Source organism: Haplochromis burtoni, unplaced genomic scaffold (assembly GCF_018398535.1).
Source record: "Haplochromis burtoni strain Fernald_Lab_line unplaced genomic scaffold, NCSU_Asbu1 Contig_79, whole genome shotgun sequence".
Lineage (NCBI taxonomy): Eukaryota > Metazoa > Chordata > Actinopteri > Cichliformes > Cichlidae > Haplochromis > Haplochromis burtoni.
Window position 1 is genome coordinate 1,464,421 of NW_024582440.1, and position 17,073 is coordinate 1,481,493.

A 17,073-nucleotide genomic window follows, 5' to 3' on the forward strand; every position below is an offset into this window, starting at 1 on the left:
ACACACACACACACACACACACACACACACACACACACACACACACACACACACACACACACACACACACACACACACACACACACACACCAAAGAGACTTATTGCTCGGTATTCGTGGTGCAAAACCGTCACACTAACACATCAAACATTTAGAGCATCATGCCGGTAATTAGCTGACCAAAACTGCAGGCACCCTACAGTGGGAAAAATTATGTGCTGTCCTTAGAAATATCAGCTTCTAGAAATCTGGTTTTAATCACCAAAGACATTTTTTTTTTAAACTAGGCAAAGTATGACCTAAGCTGTAGGCCTAAGAGATAAGCTCAAATAATAATTATTAGAATTATTATTTCTTTTCACTTTTTGTTTTTTTAATTCACTTTAGATGTAATTACTTTCCAGAGTGGATGTGTGTTTATATGTGTGTTTTTAGCTTTCATTAGTTTTAGAGGCTTAATCTCTTGAATTACTATAATGTGGAGGATATGTGCCAAAGGCAAAGGCTGAGGAGTTTGGTACAGATGTTGCAAAACAAACACAACCTGAGTGTAAATAAACAAAACCTCTTCAGGCAGGTTGTGTTGTTAAATGTGACAGCAGCTGAGAGCGAGGAAATTTCCTTTGTGTTTTTACATTTTATTTCAGGTAAAATGTTTTTCATATCTCCTTAGTTAACTATTTATTACAACCTTGGTGACAAGGTATAGCTAAAATATTTTCCTGCTGTCGGTAACATTGTTACAACTGATGGAGGACGACTACATCAGCTCCCAAACTTAAGCTTTAAATTGCTTCATTAATCACTAGCTTTGCCTGACTGACACAGTGTGACAGCCCACTGTGATAAATGAACCAGTAAAAATAAGTAGCCAGTCGTACGCCATGCAAACAATATTAACAATCATAAAAAACTGCAGACATACAAAAACAACAACCACCCCCCCCCAACAAATAGATTTAAAAAAACGCAGAAAAATTACTTTCAGTGTGCATAAAAATAGCCAGCAAAAGTCATTATATTTATATTTTAAATGTACAGAATTACTTTGATAAGTCTGACCTTTAGACACTAAACTTCAGAGTTACAGAATTCTGGACTTTTTCAATGGGTTCAGTTATTTATTATTCTAGCAGAGACAACAACTACACTGATTTGTTGTAGGAAGCTCCAAACATACACGAACAAACATTTTAATCAATAAATTACTACATATTCATATATGCATGTTATATATTATATACCGATCTAAGCATATCTCGTCACAGTGTACTTCGCCCTCTGGCTGGTATTTCACATCTTTATTTTCACCAGAACAAAGTATTCTGGAGTTACCTTTAAGTTATAATAGCTAAGGCTAGCCACATAGTTGATTTATTTTTGCAAATCTCCCATGTTATGATGACTCCTTTGGATACACTGTATATTGACAACAATTACTGGAATGAGGCAATGTGCAGTTTTAGTTCAGCTTGCAACACCATCAGGGAGATGTCTGATTTTTTTTCATTGCTTTAATCTACATCATGGCAGAAACCTCAAACATCGAGTCAGAGAGTTCTGACTGAGGCCTGTGGCAGATCTCAGCGCCATGGAGTGATGGAGCGCTTTGAAGAAGCAGAGGTGGTCACAGCAGAAATTGATTTGATGGACGTTCTTTGAATTGAGATGCCAGTGGATAACCTTTTCTCCAACATCGCCAAAACTGACCTCTAAGTCGGCCACTGATGTTACTTTTAGTGATCCAGTGAAAGTAACATCAGCTGAATGTCAAATCATGTCTCCTAAATTACTGTACTCCAGAAAAGGCCACCAAGTATTTTATGAAACGGATAACCACACATTCAGTGCAAAAGTACCCTGAACCTGCAATCTTTCTATTGGCCAGCAGGATGAATCCTGAATTTTGTGTCGAAATCTCTGGTAAGATGGTCCTGAGCTCACTTGACCTCGATCAACACTTTCCTGACAGGTTTGTGGGCTCAATCACTAGTTCCAAGTCCTATTGAGCACAACATATTCAACAGGTTGGACTACTGCTGTTGAACCCTCTTAAATTCCAGAGTGAATCCATCAAGTGATTGCCTGTCCAAGGCTTTGCGTTCCATTTCTGTCACTTGCCCTCTTCCCCTTCTCTTATTTCTCCCAGCTCTTTGTCTTCTGATGAGCAGAGTTTCCACAATTTTATCCACCTTCCACCATTTCAGCTACCTAGGGAAAATTACAAATAGCTGCCGGGGAAAACAAAAGCACTATTCGTCTCCTGTTTTGGTCGTACAATCATGCCTTCATTGTCCCAGAAGACTTCACATCCACTGCCAAACTGACGTGAAAGCAATTCTCACAGATTACTGGTCTAAACCCAGACGATGCCATTATAACTTTGCCACATAAAGTAAACTTTAAAAAAGATGAAAGCCCTGCTACGTCTGCCTTAAAGGTGTTCTACACAAGAACTTCTGTTCTGCGTGATAATAAAACTGTTTATATTTAGATGAATTTATACCCCTTCATCACGGTTGCAGAGTTTTCCTATCTAAACCGCTGCAGGCTTCAGTCTCTTGACTTAACAGAAGATCATGTACAGCTGATGTCTGTCGGCCAAATTACTATCAAGCAATAAAATTAATTATCTGCTTCTGTTTAGAGCAGTTACGACGACAGCGAAAGCTATAAGCATCCAAACACCATATTATTGAAATGTATGCAAAATTTGTGAAACAATTGTTGTGGGTGCAAAGTGTAAGTCAGTGTCTGAGCTGAGACGCTAACGACACGGGAGCAGTTCCCACCTCCCGGGGCTCTTCTTACGCTTCTATCAGCCATTCGCTTTCATCTCCACTCTCTCATCTTTTTACAAGCAACCTGCTCAATAATGGATTTGTCATTTAATTTTGATGTCCTCCATTTTTTATCATTTGCTCTCAAAAGCTCATAGCAATTTTGGCAGTTTCAGGAGAGCAGAACAACGTGCTGATAGGTGTATACAAAGGGCTCGTGATGTGAGGACTTGTAATTTTGACTGTGGATAAATAATTTTTAATCACTATTTGTTGTTTATTTATCGGGGACTTGCACAATGCATGTATCGTAACAAACAAAAGGGACCAATATGTGCTAAAAGCTTTTCATCTGTAGTTCATCGCTAATCTGTGGGCTTTTCTTTATCACTCTTTATCTCTCAGTGCTCTTAGTGCTCATCATTGATCTGTACACTCCTATGATTCACATTTAAGCCCCACATATAACTGTATCCCAACTATACAAGGGCAATAAAAACAAAACGCAAAAAACAGCTGCACTGACACTTGAATTAAAATCCGTGTACATGTGTACATGCACCACCTTACCATAAGCTGTCTCACTACTAATTCATAAAGAATATTAGTGCTCCTCCAGTTTAATTGGACAGTGAAAAAAATGCTCACAATCAATACCACAGGTGAAGAGATACCACTTTTAATCCATACTTTCTTCTTCTTCAACATTTAAGTGCAAAAGCTATTTATTGTAGCTTCGAGCTGCTAGTTTCAAGATAATGATCAGGCTTTTTCTTCCAGCTACAGGCGATTGGCTTTTCTTGAATGCACAAAAGGTTGTGTACAGCTTATTTGGACTTTATGTGTGAAACTACTGGTGTGTAACACCTGGAGGCCTGTAAACACACTTCGATTTGTAAAATCAGAGGAGTTTCCCTTTAACCACGCCTGCAAAGAATATCTTATGCTACTGGTTGCCTTTTGGGACTACGAGCACACTATGTCCTTGGCTCAGGATCATGGGATGCAAAATCAAAACAATAAAACCCACTGATTACTTTTAATAACCATTTGTCATGAGTACACATTGCCAAAAACAAATAAAGGGGTTGGAGTTCATTGTCTGATGTGTCGTCTGTTCTGGCTGTATCATTACTTAAATGCCAGTGCAGTTATTATTTGGTATCGGTGCTTTCTACAAAATTTGCTCCTAATAGAAATAAAAGCATCGACTCAGGCTCAGTAGAAGCTCTTATGGATTTGTCCATTTATGTATTTATGAATTTTATTGCAACAGTTTTCAAAATCTATCTTTCAAATCATGCCAGTCTTCAAAGAATAGAAAATGATGCGTATTTTTCAGGATTGTTAGATAAAGCTTATGTGCTTGGAGCTTGGCATTACATCTGTCCATGTCCCACCAAAACAGATTAATGGTACACATTACCATTCTTCCTGCAAATGGTTGCACTCACAAAACCCGTACAGACACACAAAAAGCAAACAAAATGTTTTGTATCGGCAGTTTTAAAGAAAAATGTGTTAGCACATGTATTTGTTTTGCTTGATGCACAGGCAATAAACTCTGCACCCGAGTATCTGCATGCAATTAAGTTCTTACTTGTCTACCTGAATAACAAGACTTGTATTAAATCTAATGCAGAATTAGCAAAAGAACATGTAAAAGCAGATGTGCGTAGACACATACTCGTTCGCACAAACTCAATGAAAGAAAGTGAGGTATGCTAGATTAAAATTTAGCATATTACAAAACTAATTTTTGCATGTGGGGTACTGAATTACAAGGGGCTGCCTTTCCTTTTAAGGGTACTGTCAAATAATCAGTGTTTTGAAAGTTTTCACGGAGAAGAACATAGATTAAAAGGACAGGGTATATCAGATCAGTCGCATTCAAGCTTCTCCGGGAGTTAAAGTCAAACACGTCTCTCCTTTGGGCTCCTTTGGACTCTCCAGTTTGAGAGAAGCCAGGCAGAGACTGAATGAAGCTGCAAGACAAAGAGTGATTTGTATGAAGAAAAGACACATGCTCATGTCAAATAGTCTTTGCATATACGTCTTGCTTGGTAAGTGCAGATATGACACAGGGACACTGCAACAGAGCTGAATAGAGACAGAGAGGATTTAGAGAGCAGGAAAGAGGGGTGGTATGACAGAGATAGAGGTGCTGGATGCAGATACTTTAAAAAATACACACACACACACACACACACACACACACGCATTGCTCTGCAGCTAAATCTTTTCCAGCACTAAGACACCCATATACACAAACTCATCATTTATTTTCCTTCTCTGCCTGCAGAGACACTCAAGCTTTTTCATTACACACACACACACACACACACACACACACACACACACACACACACACACACACACACACACACACACCTGCTCCCATGACTACTGAATCAATCCCGCTTTCATTCAGAGTGAATATGCATGCATCCACCACAGCTGCATGTGTGCAAGAGCAACTACATGCTTCTGTGAGTGCTACAGTGTCCAGTTTGCTCAGAAAATACAACATATTTTATCTTACCGCAGCAGAAGCACAGACTACATCTCTCTCATTCTCTGTCGTTTCTTCCCTTCTCCATTCGCTTTCAGTCGTTGTTTCTGCAGATTCTTCACATGCCGAGTTTTCTGTCGTTCCCCCTCTCGCACGTTTGTTGATCTCTTAAGATTCCTGAAATATCACTTCCCCAGCTCCCTCTCTATCACAAGGGCTGAAGAGAAAATTGGCATAGACTGAGTCTCTCTCTCTCTTTTTCTATCTTTCTCCTCTTCTCTCTATCGCTCTCTCTCTCTCGCTCTCTCTCCCTCCAGCTAGAGAGGAGATGAGGTGTTCTGCAGCAGTGCTTCTGCCCCTCTCATTTCTCCACCTCTCTTTCTGTTGCCTGCCTCACTCTCTCTCATTCTCGTTTTCTTTCCACAAGCTGATAGAAAGCCACATGTGCTCCATTTTTTCTGGATGAGAAGTTTTTTTTGGCCCCTAGTGGCATTTTAGTTTTCTGCCATCATGTGTGCATTATAGACCTGTTTATAATGTCAGGTCATGCACAGGAAGTTATAAAACACCAGGGGGGACAAATCTTTAATTCAGACAGAAAAGAAAAGCATCATTTACTGTGTTTATGGCTCTGGTATCAGATCCCTACACGGCTGATTATTAACTGGCTCTGTAAACAGCTTCTGTATAATGTCACATTGACAGGGGGTGGCTATGGTGATAATTTATGTCTGAAAGAACAATAATTTAGCTCCAGTGGGAGCAGACACTGAGAGGCTCTCAGACTTTAGTATAATTTATATATAATACTATATGATTGTGTTTTAACATTTGAAATTTCTATTGTATATTATATATATTATATATTTATATATTATATATATATATATATATATATATAATGTTATATATATATTATATATATATATATATATATATAATAATACATAGTATATTTAATATATATATATTTTATAGTTGTATATTATATTTACTATATATATGTGTGTGTGTGTGTGTGTGTGTGTGTGTGTGTGTATATATATATATACATACATATATATGTGTGTGTGTGTGTATATATATATATGTATGTATGTTAATACTTGGCATGGCTATAGACTTAAAAAAAGAGGGTAGAGTATAAATGTTTACTCTGTAGCATGTTCCAGGCTTCAGCAATACAAATGAGGTGTGCAGTGTATAGTATATCATATATAAATGGTTTCAAATCAAATCAGACAGAGACTGAAGTGGCATCTTTTTTTGCATATAGCACCCTCAGTTACAGCAGTGAGATGCATTTGAGTGCTGACAGTAAATGTGACTTGAAAACCAAAACCTGCCTTTCATATTAATGGAGTGCGCTGATGAGCAGAGAGGTATGCAGCTCAAACAGCATGACTTAAGCGAGTCTAATATTGGTCCCTAATCACATCTCGGCATAGAATATGTATTTTAAATTAACACGGACTCCAGCGACAACAGGAAAGGTGAAAGCTCATCCTCAGGAGTCAAACTGGGATTAATCTGTAAACAGGATTTGTGGTTTCACTGGTATGCACGAGTATCAGCAAACAGTCACAGGCATAACAGTACTGCGTTTAAGTATAAGATTTCATTACAGAAGGAGCTATAACGTTAAAAAATGAGAGCAGTTTTCATTATCCAGCCAGATGCGTTGTCTAAAGTCATATACACGCACTTGCTGTTTTGAGTGACAAGTATAAATGCATGCTGTGCGCTATGAGCTGTGTACTTGTACCTGTCAAAAATGTTGCTATACTTTAGTGAGGCTGGTCACCCCCTGATGACACTGAAGAATTAGTGTGTTGCACCATCTAGAGCAGGAGTGTCAAACATAAGGCCCAGGGGCCAGAACCAGCCTGTCAGAGAATCCAGTCTGGCCCACGGTATGGCTTTAAAAAAATCTGAGCATTTCAAAGAGGGAGGGGACACTTTTTTTTTTTAGTTTTTCTGTCATCTTTCTTATTAAGACACAAAACATGGTCATACACCAGAAAGTAAACTGATTTCTTAGTGTTGATATTCCATTAAATAACAATTAAGTTTTTTTTAAAATTTAACAGTAAAAGACATAAAAAACTTTTTAATTAGAGGATTAATTTCTTTATTTCTTATAGTGAAAGCCCAATGGAGCGTGCTAATGGGTTTCTTTAAATTACTACAGCAGCGCGTCTTCATAATGTGAAAAAACTGAAACATATTTTTGAAAGTGCACTGCAGGAAATTCAAGTAAACAAATTCTAGTAAACCTTCTGTAAAATCAGATTTGCAGGTGTGTTTTTAAAAAAAATTGTTTATTGGACTTTAGCTTAACTGGTCTGGCCCGCTTGAGCTGAAATTGGGATTTAAGCAGCACATGATGTAAAACGAGTTTGATGGGGCACCCTTTAGAGTGAATATGACATGATTAAAGAACTGAGGTGAGACAAACACTTACCAAGTCCAAACAGCAAGGAGGTCAGGGTGCATGGATAGGTAATCAAAAACATTTTTCAATAAAAGTCTTCTTGTTTCCCGTTTCCAGACAAACAATAAACAACTGGAAGCTTTGCAGATTACATTTCTTGACATCACTTTTTCAATTTCTTTCCAGACCATGACTATCTTTCTTTGTTTCCTGTCTCCGTCAGGAGCTGTTTTCACTGAACCCGCCAAAAAAAACCCTCCCAGCTTCCTTCCTAACAAGCACCAAATAGCAGACAGACATAATTAGCGACTAACTGGTGAACATGTAGCAGCATTTAGCTTCTAAAGACAAGTTTCTTCAAGAACTGAGACAAAAAAAACAAAAACATAGCCAAACATAGCGTGACTTAGATCAGTTTTAATGTATATCCACTAGTGTAAATGCAGAGTACAAAACACAGTGGGTTCAAATAGAAATGCACGACTTAATAAAAAGTCAGTACTGATACATGCAAATATTCCACCAGCACGATCAGAGCACCCATCTCATCCTGCAAGGATCATCCATATTTATGGCAATCCATTAGTGGATTCTTAGACTACTTCTACTGTCAGATCATGCTTTTGGGAGACCACAGATTAATAGCAGTCCCCATATACAGTATTATATTACAGGAAGTATATTAGATAGCACAGCTGCTTACTATATATATATTACAGAAAATATAATGAAGAATGATTACCCCCTGACCACTCACACCAAAATCCATCAGTTTTTAGATGCATGCTTTAAATATTAAAAGTTCAGGGACGGGACATCCTGAGTCTGCGCTGGGTCAAACGTTGCTGGGAGCCGTTAAAAACTAACATGAGGACGTGCATTTTTTGTTTTAGCACTTAGAGAGGTTATTAAAGGTGGGAAGTGAAGAGTAACAAGATTAGAACAGTAGTCGCAAAGCTTTTCTCTGTGTTGTAATCTGATATTAGACCTCTAAGTACATTTTAACACAGCCAGTGGTGACATGAAAGTTGGATTTGAGGCTATCCTCCAATCACTTATAATTTGCTTGTTTTGAAAAAAGAGGAAGTAAAAGTTAAATACATTTATATAGTGCTGTGTTCATCATTATAATTTGAGTGGGTGCATTGTGGTTGAAAGTCAGCCAGATGGTTGTGTAAGAAAGTAGATGATAGCAAGTCGCTCCTGCAGAATATGCTGTGATAACGAAAGTGCCAAAAGAGAGTGAGAAAAAGAAAAGAACTCAGAAGTCAGCCAACGGAAAAGTATGAAGCTTTTTTTTTTGCAAAATGATGATTACTAATGCGTAATAATGCATGCATGTGTGTGTGTGTGTTGTGTTCTGTGTGTGTGTGTGTGTGTGTGTGTGTGTGTGTGTGTGTGTGTGTGTGTGTGTGTGTGTGTGTGTGTGTGTGTGTGTCCGCGTACATATATCTTCATTCATGTGTGTGTGTGTGTGTGTGTGTGTGTCCGCGTACATATATCTTCATTCATGTGTGTGTGTGTGTGTGCATGTCACATAGTCTGACTTGGGTCTCTAATGGCTCTCCCCTTCATTTGCTTGATTCATTCAAGAGCCAACACACAAAAGCACGCACACCCACATGCCCTGCTGACTGAAAGGCAGCAAGGATAAGTGGTAGCTCGCTGAAAGGAAGGGAGAGAGAGGGGGTCGCCATAGCAACAAGGAGGGGTTGTCGCTTTTATTGGAGAAAGAAAATCAGCTCTGCCTAAACCCCCCACCCCAAACCACCGCCACCAACTCTCCTCTCACTCTCCCAATTCTCCTTTCCCTGCCTCACCTTTCTTTTTCTCTGTTTGTTCATTTCATCTTCCCTGAGCTGACATCAGCTTCCTGAGACATGGACACATGATGTGGACATTCAAGTCACGGCCGTTGTTACAGTTGTTTCTTATTAGCACACTGGAGGTAAAATGGTTTTGATAGATCAGGTGCAAGGACAAAGTGTAAATGTGTGCAGGAAAATTAATATATTTGCGTCACGCACACACTAAAGACAGAAGTATGGCAGCATATATACAAATTTGGCTCATTGCTGCAGCAGTAGTGACAGTGTTTTGACACAACCTTGCAAATATTTTGAAAGTACTGTATGTCTTTAGCTGTCAGTGAGTCGAAATCCTGAGTCACATCATTTACATTTTTAAGAAAACAGGCTCTTTGTTCTCAGCACATCTGAGCAGAAGCAAGCGCTCTGTAAACTTCAGGAAGAAATGAGATCGATTCGTCAGAAAAACCACACATGCACAGGGCGAATGGTGGCACAAAAAAATTCAGCAACCGTTATGTCATGCTGTAACAGCCTGCTTCTGAAAAATGATTTTAAAACAAGTCATCTTCTAATGTGCAGCAGAGCATCTCGATCCTGTCACAGCATCTGAATTCTGTTTGCAGGTGGGCTGTTCCCCAACTGGACCTGGGAACACTCAAGGACGTTTCTGCACAGCTAAATGTGATGTGGGAGGGTTGTGTATGTGCGAGAGCTTGCACACGGAAACATAGTTGAGGGAAAATTATTGAGCATTTGCTGCCATGGTGATAGGCCCAGCAGTATCTAATAGCAACGGGCTGTTGAAAAGCCTGAATTATGTGGGTGGGGAGGCGGTGAGGGTGGAGAATGAGATCAGTTCTGAAAACTGAACAGAGAGCAGTGTTTACACTTTTTACAGTATTTACATTTTCGTCTTGTTTTTTTTCTTTCAGTACACATTTGCTAGTTTTAACCACTCACTGTATAATAAAAGGCGGCTGCAGGCTGATAAACAGCTTTAAGAAACATGGTTCTTGGTTGAACATGACATGTAACCACACATCAGGTCATATTATTTATTAGATTTCCTTAAAAACACTCCAGAAGACACCAAAAGCAAAGACGCAGTTAAGAGGCTGAGTTCATTGGCCTGACCTTGAACTAGCTATGTTTTACAGCTTCCTGTGCCATCATCCACCATTCACTCAAAGTGCCCCTGCCCCTGTATTTAACTCTTACTAACATGTAAACGGGTGAGCTATGAAAAACTGAACAAAAAGCATCCCACTTGCAGCAGCAACAAGAAGGGTAAAAAAGCAGAAGGCACTGCTGCAAAGCTGCACATTTTAGCACGGGACTGAGTTGCTTTTGGAGCCAGCCTCAAGTGGCCATTAGAAGAACTGCAGTTTTTGGCAGCTTTCATTCTGGCTCCGTTTTTACATCCCCCGGAGGTCACTGCTCATTTTTCACATTCGTCCATGCTCAAACTGAAAAGAAAAAGTCTTGTTCTCGCCATTTGTTCCCTCTGTTTTAAATATGCACTCTCACATATCTGAGAAGCTCACATGATCTGATAAGTTCCTCAGCTGCAAAGGCATGAAGATACAAATATAACCTTAACAGTTATTTCATTTTAAACCCCAGTGAAGATGGGAGCTGCTCAGCATCTCTGTCCTTGCTCTCCAACAGAAGGTGCAACACAGCGACATTAACACCACCAGGATTAATCACTATTTTCACATGTCACTCTACTGTCAACTAGCACTGTGTGCCTGTCTGTGTATGTGTGTGCGCTTTATGCAGCTGTGTGTATTGCGTGGGAGACGGCAACAGGTTTGTGTTCATTGCCTGGCTCCCTGTGCATGGTTGCCATGGTGAGAGAGACAGAGAGAGAGAGGAAAGAGTTTAGTTTGCAGTTCAGTAGGTTCAATGTAATTTATCTGTACAGCAAAAAAGAAAAAGCTCTGATGTTTCAGGGGTCGAGACCTGTTTTGCCTGCAGCGTGCTTCTGACTTTTAAAAGTTCTGGCTATTTTAAAGAGCAAATGACATCACTGCAGAGGGAACTGAAACGATCAGTGGATAAACAGCCTGTTGTTGCTTAACAGCTCACACAAAATGGACCCAGCTGCTACGCAGCTTATTGACTCTCTCTGGTGGTGATATTAAGCAGTGCATCTAATACTCTGCTCATGTTTTTCCCACGCACTTATCAATGTGGTGCATTTTTTTTTTCGCATTTTATCCAAACATACACTCATTCTTCTAGTCCATTACAACTTGTGGTGACTGGTGTCGGATAAATTATTGCTCTTTTAAAAATCTAAAAAAGATATTTCAGACTTTTACGGGAAAAAAATTATGTTTTTCTCTCTTTTACTGGAAAAATATCAAATACACAGTCCTTGCCATTAATGAAGCAACAGTGGTGCAGCCACATATATCAGTGGAAAATGTGTAGCTTTCACTGTTAGTTTAATGAATAGCGCAATGGTGAAACTGCAGTGGCTACCCGCTGTTTGGAGGTGATAATGTGCGTCTTTGAAAATATATTTCTCAGCATTGTGTGGAAACTGCAGTATGATGATGCACATCTCAGATACTGGCTCAGCGTTGATTGTGTTTCTATCCTAGCAATGGCTCTCAGGATGACAATGCCAGCCAATCCACCACTTCAGTCCAGGCTGAAATTTCAATACCCAATAATGAGCTACTTCAGCCTGAGATAGCTCATTATTGGCTAACAAACGGAGACAAACTGAGACACATACAGTAGACTTAGTTCAAACTTAGTTCATATAAGGCAGAATCCATGCCATGCAAACTGCCTGTCTCATCACCCCACTTGTCACTCAGTATAGCTATGGCCCATATGTATAACTTGTAACACTTGTAAAGACTGTTCATATTGAATAATTTTTTTGGTTTCATGTGCGGATAACTTTATATTTAAGGCATTTTTTCCTTTAATCACTAAAAGTCAGTATCTGTTAATGAAGCTTTATAAGCATAAAACAATAGCTTAAGGATCCATCCATTGCAGTTGGTCTACTCTAGAGTAGACCAACTGCAATGGACAGGCTCTAGAGTCTAGAGCCTGTCCACTGCAGTTGGTCTAGTAGAGCCTATCCCAGGTGTCATAAGAAGAGAGGCAGGGTACACCCTGGACAGATTGCCAGTCTAGTGCAGGGCTAAGACAAAAAGACAAACAGCTATTCACAATCATGATCACACCTACGGTCAACTTGGAATCACCATTTAGCCTAACATGCATGTCTTTGGAGTGCAGGAAAAAACCAGAGCACCTGGAATGAACACACTGTCATGGTGGTGTGAAGTGTGGCTGGTTAGGGCCCAAAGTCAGTCTCCAAAAGCAGGCAGATTTCCAAGGTCGTAAAAAATCAAGACTAGATAGGATGTATAAAACAATCCCCCCCCCCCCACGAAAAAGCTCCAGCTGGCTGGCATTGTGTGAATCTGCCATTGTAATTACAGAACAACTGATCTACTTCCAAGTATAGAAGAGGGCAAAAAGTCTGTATGTCCCTTCTAAAGTACAGAATAACATTAATAACTGATCATGAACCATGTGTGAGGATGATAAGGAGCGCAGCAGAGAGGACAACCACATAAGCACCACTATCAAACTGTACTTGGAAAATGGTGCTTCAGTGAAATTTACAGGAGCTTCCCTCGAAAAACAGTTAGATATTGGAAGCAAGGCAAAATATATGGCGATACGTGTCAGTGCCTCTTTAACTGAACTGAAGGCTTTTTATTTCAAATCTGCCTTGAGTGCCTCAATTTTTTGCTCCTAATGATTTAAGAGACACCGGTTGTGCCTCTGTTACTTTTTCCCTTTTAGGCGAAAAGTACATTTAAGAAATTGAGTGTGATGTACAGAACAACCCATTTTAGTAACCTCAAAGAGATCTGGTTTAACCTACGAACGCATTATCGAAAGGCATGCTGAAGGTTATCAGCGTTTCCTGGAAATCTCATGAAACGCTCGTGTTGCGCAAACAAATATGTTTTTTGTTTTCCGCATTTGCTGATTAGCCAAATCAGCTATAGTTAACAAATATTACGCATACGTTGAAGAAGTGAGGGCTATAAAAGAGCGTTAGTGTCCTCATGTTGCTCTGATACAGTAGGCAACATGGACAGACTCATCTGCACCTGTAAGTTGAACTTCAAAAACTTTCTTACATTTAAACAGAATATCTCTATTCAGCTGGTTAATACAAATTGATGCTGAGTAGTTAACCTGCCTTCTCCTTCTTCACCCTTTTTGATCTCCTTTCTCTGCAGGACGGGCTCTCTTGCTACATGTGCAGTTAGGTAATTGTGTCTTTTATCCACTCAGTGTTAGGCTGATGTGTGTAGACACATTTCAGTTACAGTGTAAGAACTATTCCTTGTCTTGCAGGAACATCGTACATCTTTTCCTGTTATTTTACGAGCCGGGCACAGTGCCATCTGGGGGCAAGCAACTATCTCCCTACCAACATTGACCCATGTCTTTGTGACCATCTCATCTACGCCTTTGCGGGAATGGAGCACAACATGATCAAAGCCTACGATCGAAACGATGAGAAACTCTATGGAGAGTTTCAGGCCTTGAAAAACCAGTCAGTACACACAAATGCTTATAGGGATGATAAACTGAAAGGCATATGTGGGTATTTATATACAGAAGCACAGAGCAAATTTTGAGAGTTTAACATGGATGTTGTTACTGCTCACAGGAACAGCAACCTAAAGACTCTGCTGTCCATTGGTGGATGGAACCTTGGCACCCAAAAGTATGTTGTAATGACCTGAGGTTCACTACTGTTGCCAAGATAAAACTATATCTCGAGTTGAAATTGCGTATCTTCCTGTTACTAGGTTCACAACCATGGTTTCCACTGCTGCCCATCGTCAGACCTTCATCAAAAGTGTTATCACCTTCCTGCGTCACTACGATTGATGGTCTGGATATCGACTAGGAGTACCCTGGTTCTCGCGGCTCCCCACCTCAGGATAAGGAGCGTTTCACGGTCTTGCTACAGGTCAGTTGGGTTGGTATGCTGTCTGTCGTGCCAGTTATGGCGAGCTAGAAATTATTATATCAAAAGTCAAAGAAGAAGAGATTATGATCTCCAAAATGCAGAGATGAAGGTGAGTCATCGCAACAATGACCTCTTGCCAAAATGCTGCACTTGTCTTCCTGAAATTTCACCCTTAATCTAGACTACTGAGTGATTCCAGTTTTTATTATCAGGTCTTCTGATAACTTCCACATCCACACAGATATCCTTTATGTTTCAGCGTGGGTGACTGCAAACCCAGAGAGCCATTTAAATGTTAATGTGTGCAGTTGTTACTCTAGCGATGGGAGCAACACATGAACAAGCCACCCGACTGATCTATACTTTAACAGGCCTACGGTGTGACCTCAGGCTTTCTCAGTGTTTAAAAGAAAAACAATCATGTACCAGCTGTAACTGCTTTTTGTTCCTCGCCTGTCTGTAGGAGTTGATGAGAGCCTTTGAGGAGGAGGGAAAGAAGACAAACCGTCCTCGTCTGTTGCTGATTGCTGCTGTCTCTGCTCGAAAGGAGACGATTGACTCTGCATACCAGATTGCCCAGATTGGAGCGTGAGCACACATTACATACCTCCACATTTGTCATCCAGAACGCAGCTTTTACTAAACATTAGCACCTGTGTTTGTTTGTAAGTGTGCTGGACTACATCCATGTTATGACCTATGACTTCCATGGTTTGTGGGAACATAATGTTGGAGAGAACAGCCCTCTCTATAAGGGCCCTAGTGACCAGGGATCCATGATCTACTACAACGTGGTAAGTGAAGGCGTCATTATTCCTCGGTCTTAAACATTCTTTTACTCCTGCTTTGCGTTAATAAAAATAACTATTGTGGAGGAGTTAGACAAACTGCTCTGTATTCTCTTGTTTTAAGGACTATGCTATGAATTACTGGAAGAACAATGGTGCCCCAGCTGAGAAGCTGCTGGTTGGTTTCCCCACTTTTGGCCACACTTTCCACCTGGCCTCCTCTAACACAACTGTGGGAGCTCCTGCCAGGGGACCTGGACCTGCTGGACATTTCACTCGTCAGACTGGATTCTTGGCCTACTACGAGGTCTATTTCCTAATCTGTGTGAATGCATACATTAGGCAGGAGAGTTCATGCATGTTAGTTTAAATCTTTTCTTCCCGCCAGATCTGCACCTTCCTGAAGGAAGGAGCCACACAGGCTTGGGACAACGCCCAGAATGTGCCCTATGCCTATAACCAGGGAGTCTGGGTTGGATATGACAATATTAAGAGCTTCCAGGCAAAGGTGTGAAGTAATCTTTTTTAAAAATTTATTTAAATTATTTAATTTTAATTTCTTAAGCTGATTAAACACTTGGTTTATTTTCTATTTTGCAGACTGAGTGGTTGAAGCATTACGGTTTTGGTGGAGCTGTGGTATGGACTTTGGCTTTGGACGACTTCACCGGCATGTTTTGCGGCCAGGGGCGAAACCCACTCATCAACACTCTAAAAAGTGGACTAGGAACTTAATCTTGTATGCGTGAACCACATATCATCTGGGAATAGACATGTAAAAGCTTTCCCTTTTGTTAATCTCTTTAATTTTTCTCCTCAGCCTGCAAAGCTCAGCCTAACCCCCCACATGCAGTCGCACCAAGCCAGCAGCCCAGTGGAGGCACCACAGGATCTGGCTTCTGTGCTGGCAAGCAGAACGGACTCTTCCCTGACCCGACCGACAAGAAGAAATTCTACAAGTGTAACCAAGGACAAACCGACGTCCAATACTGCACTGCCGGCCAGGTGTTTGATGACAGCTGCAAATGCTGCACCCGCTCTCAGTGAAATGAATGAACCTATGAGCTGGGTAAACAATCCACTAACCCACCAACACAGAGAATGGCTGTGTAACACCTGCCATTGATTTAACCTAAATAAAGCATTTAAAGAATCTTTGAATCTCTGTTTTGTGAAGTTGTTTTCATGGGTCCACAAATCAATAAATCAATATCAAGTTATTCTTAAATAACAAAAAGCCTCAAACATCAGCAACTGATTTATTCATCTATTCACTCTTCTGCATCTAAAAGAGAAATACAAACAGAACACGATAAAAGCTGCATAAAATACATTGTAATAGAAAAACAAGTTTTTTATCAAAAGTTTTATTTATTTTTTAGTTATTTTTGCATTAGACTGGAAATATAGATAGCACAAAAACAGAGGAAAGCCTTTAAAACTGCTTGTGAAGATTAGTTTCTTAAATGTAAAGCCTTTCATGCGTCGCAGCTAAGATTTTTATAGGCTGAGATAAGCATCACCCAGCTAGCAACAAAGTAGTTGATTAAAGTTTCCCAGTATATTCCTGCCTATCTCAGAAATACACACACACTCCAGGAAAGCAGGGTAATAACATCAGTCAACAAAGAGCAGACAGACTGTACCCTTGTTACATATGGAAGGTCCAAGAATGACATTCATCCCTACAAATGCCAGGAGAGGCATCCAGCAGGCG

At 40.1% G+C, this 17,073-nt stretch overlaps 2 protein-coding genes across 2 annotated transcripts in view; one reads left to right on the forward strand and one right to left on the reverse strand.

The window, feature by feature from the left end:
* The window catches only part of lrrn2 (leucine rich repeat neuronal 2), a 9,822-nt gene extending 4,140 nt beyond the window's left edge, over positions 1-5,682 (reverse strand). Inside the window, exon 1 of the mRNA XM_042222062.1 lies at positions 5,322-5,682. The gene's annotated coding sequence lies outside the window, so the exon portion shown is untranslated. The remainder of the gene's footprint in view (positions 1-5,321) is intronic.
* An 8,722-nt stretch (positions 5,683-14,404) lies between these two features.
* Positions 14,405-16,493, forward strand: LOC102301512 (acidic mammalian chitinase). Its single transcript, XM_014334341.2, is given in 8 exon segments — positions 14,405-14,482; positions 14,484-14,568; positions 15,032-15,156; positions 15,239-15,362; positions 15,481-15,663; positions 15,745-15,864; positions 15,957-16,095; positions 16,177-16,493. Coding segments are annotated over 8 exon segments (1,071 nt in total). The 5' UTR covers positions 14,405-14,414; the 3' UTR covers positions 16,404-16,493.
* Positions 16,494-17,073: the final 580 nt, after the last annotated feature.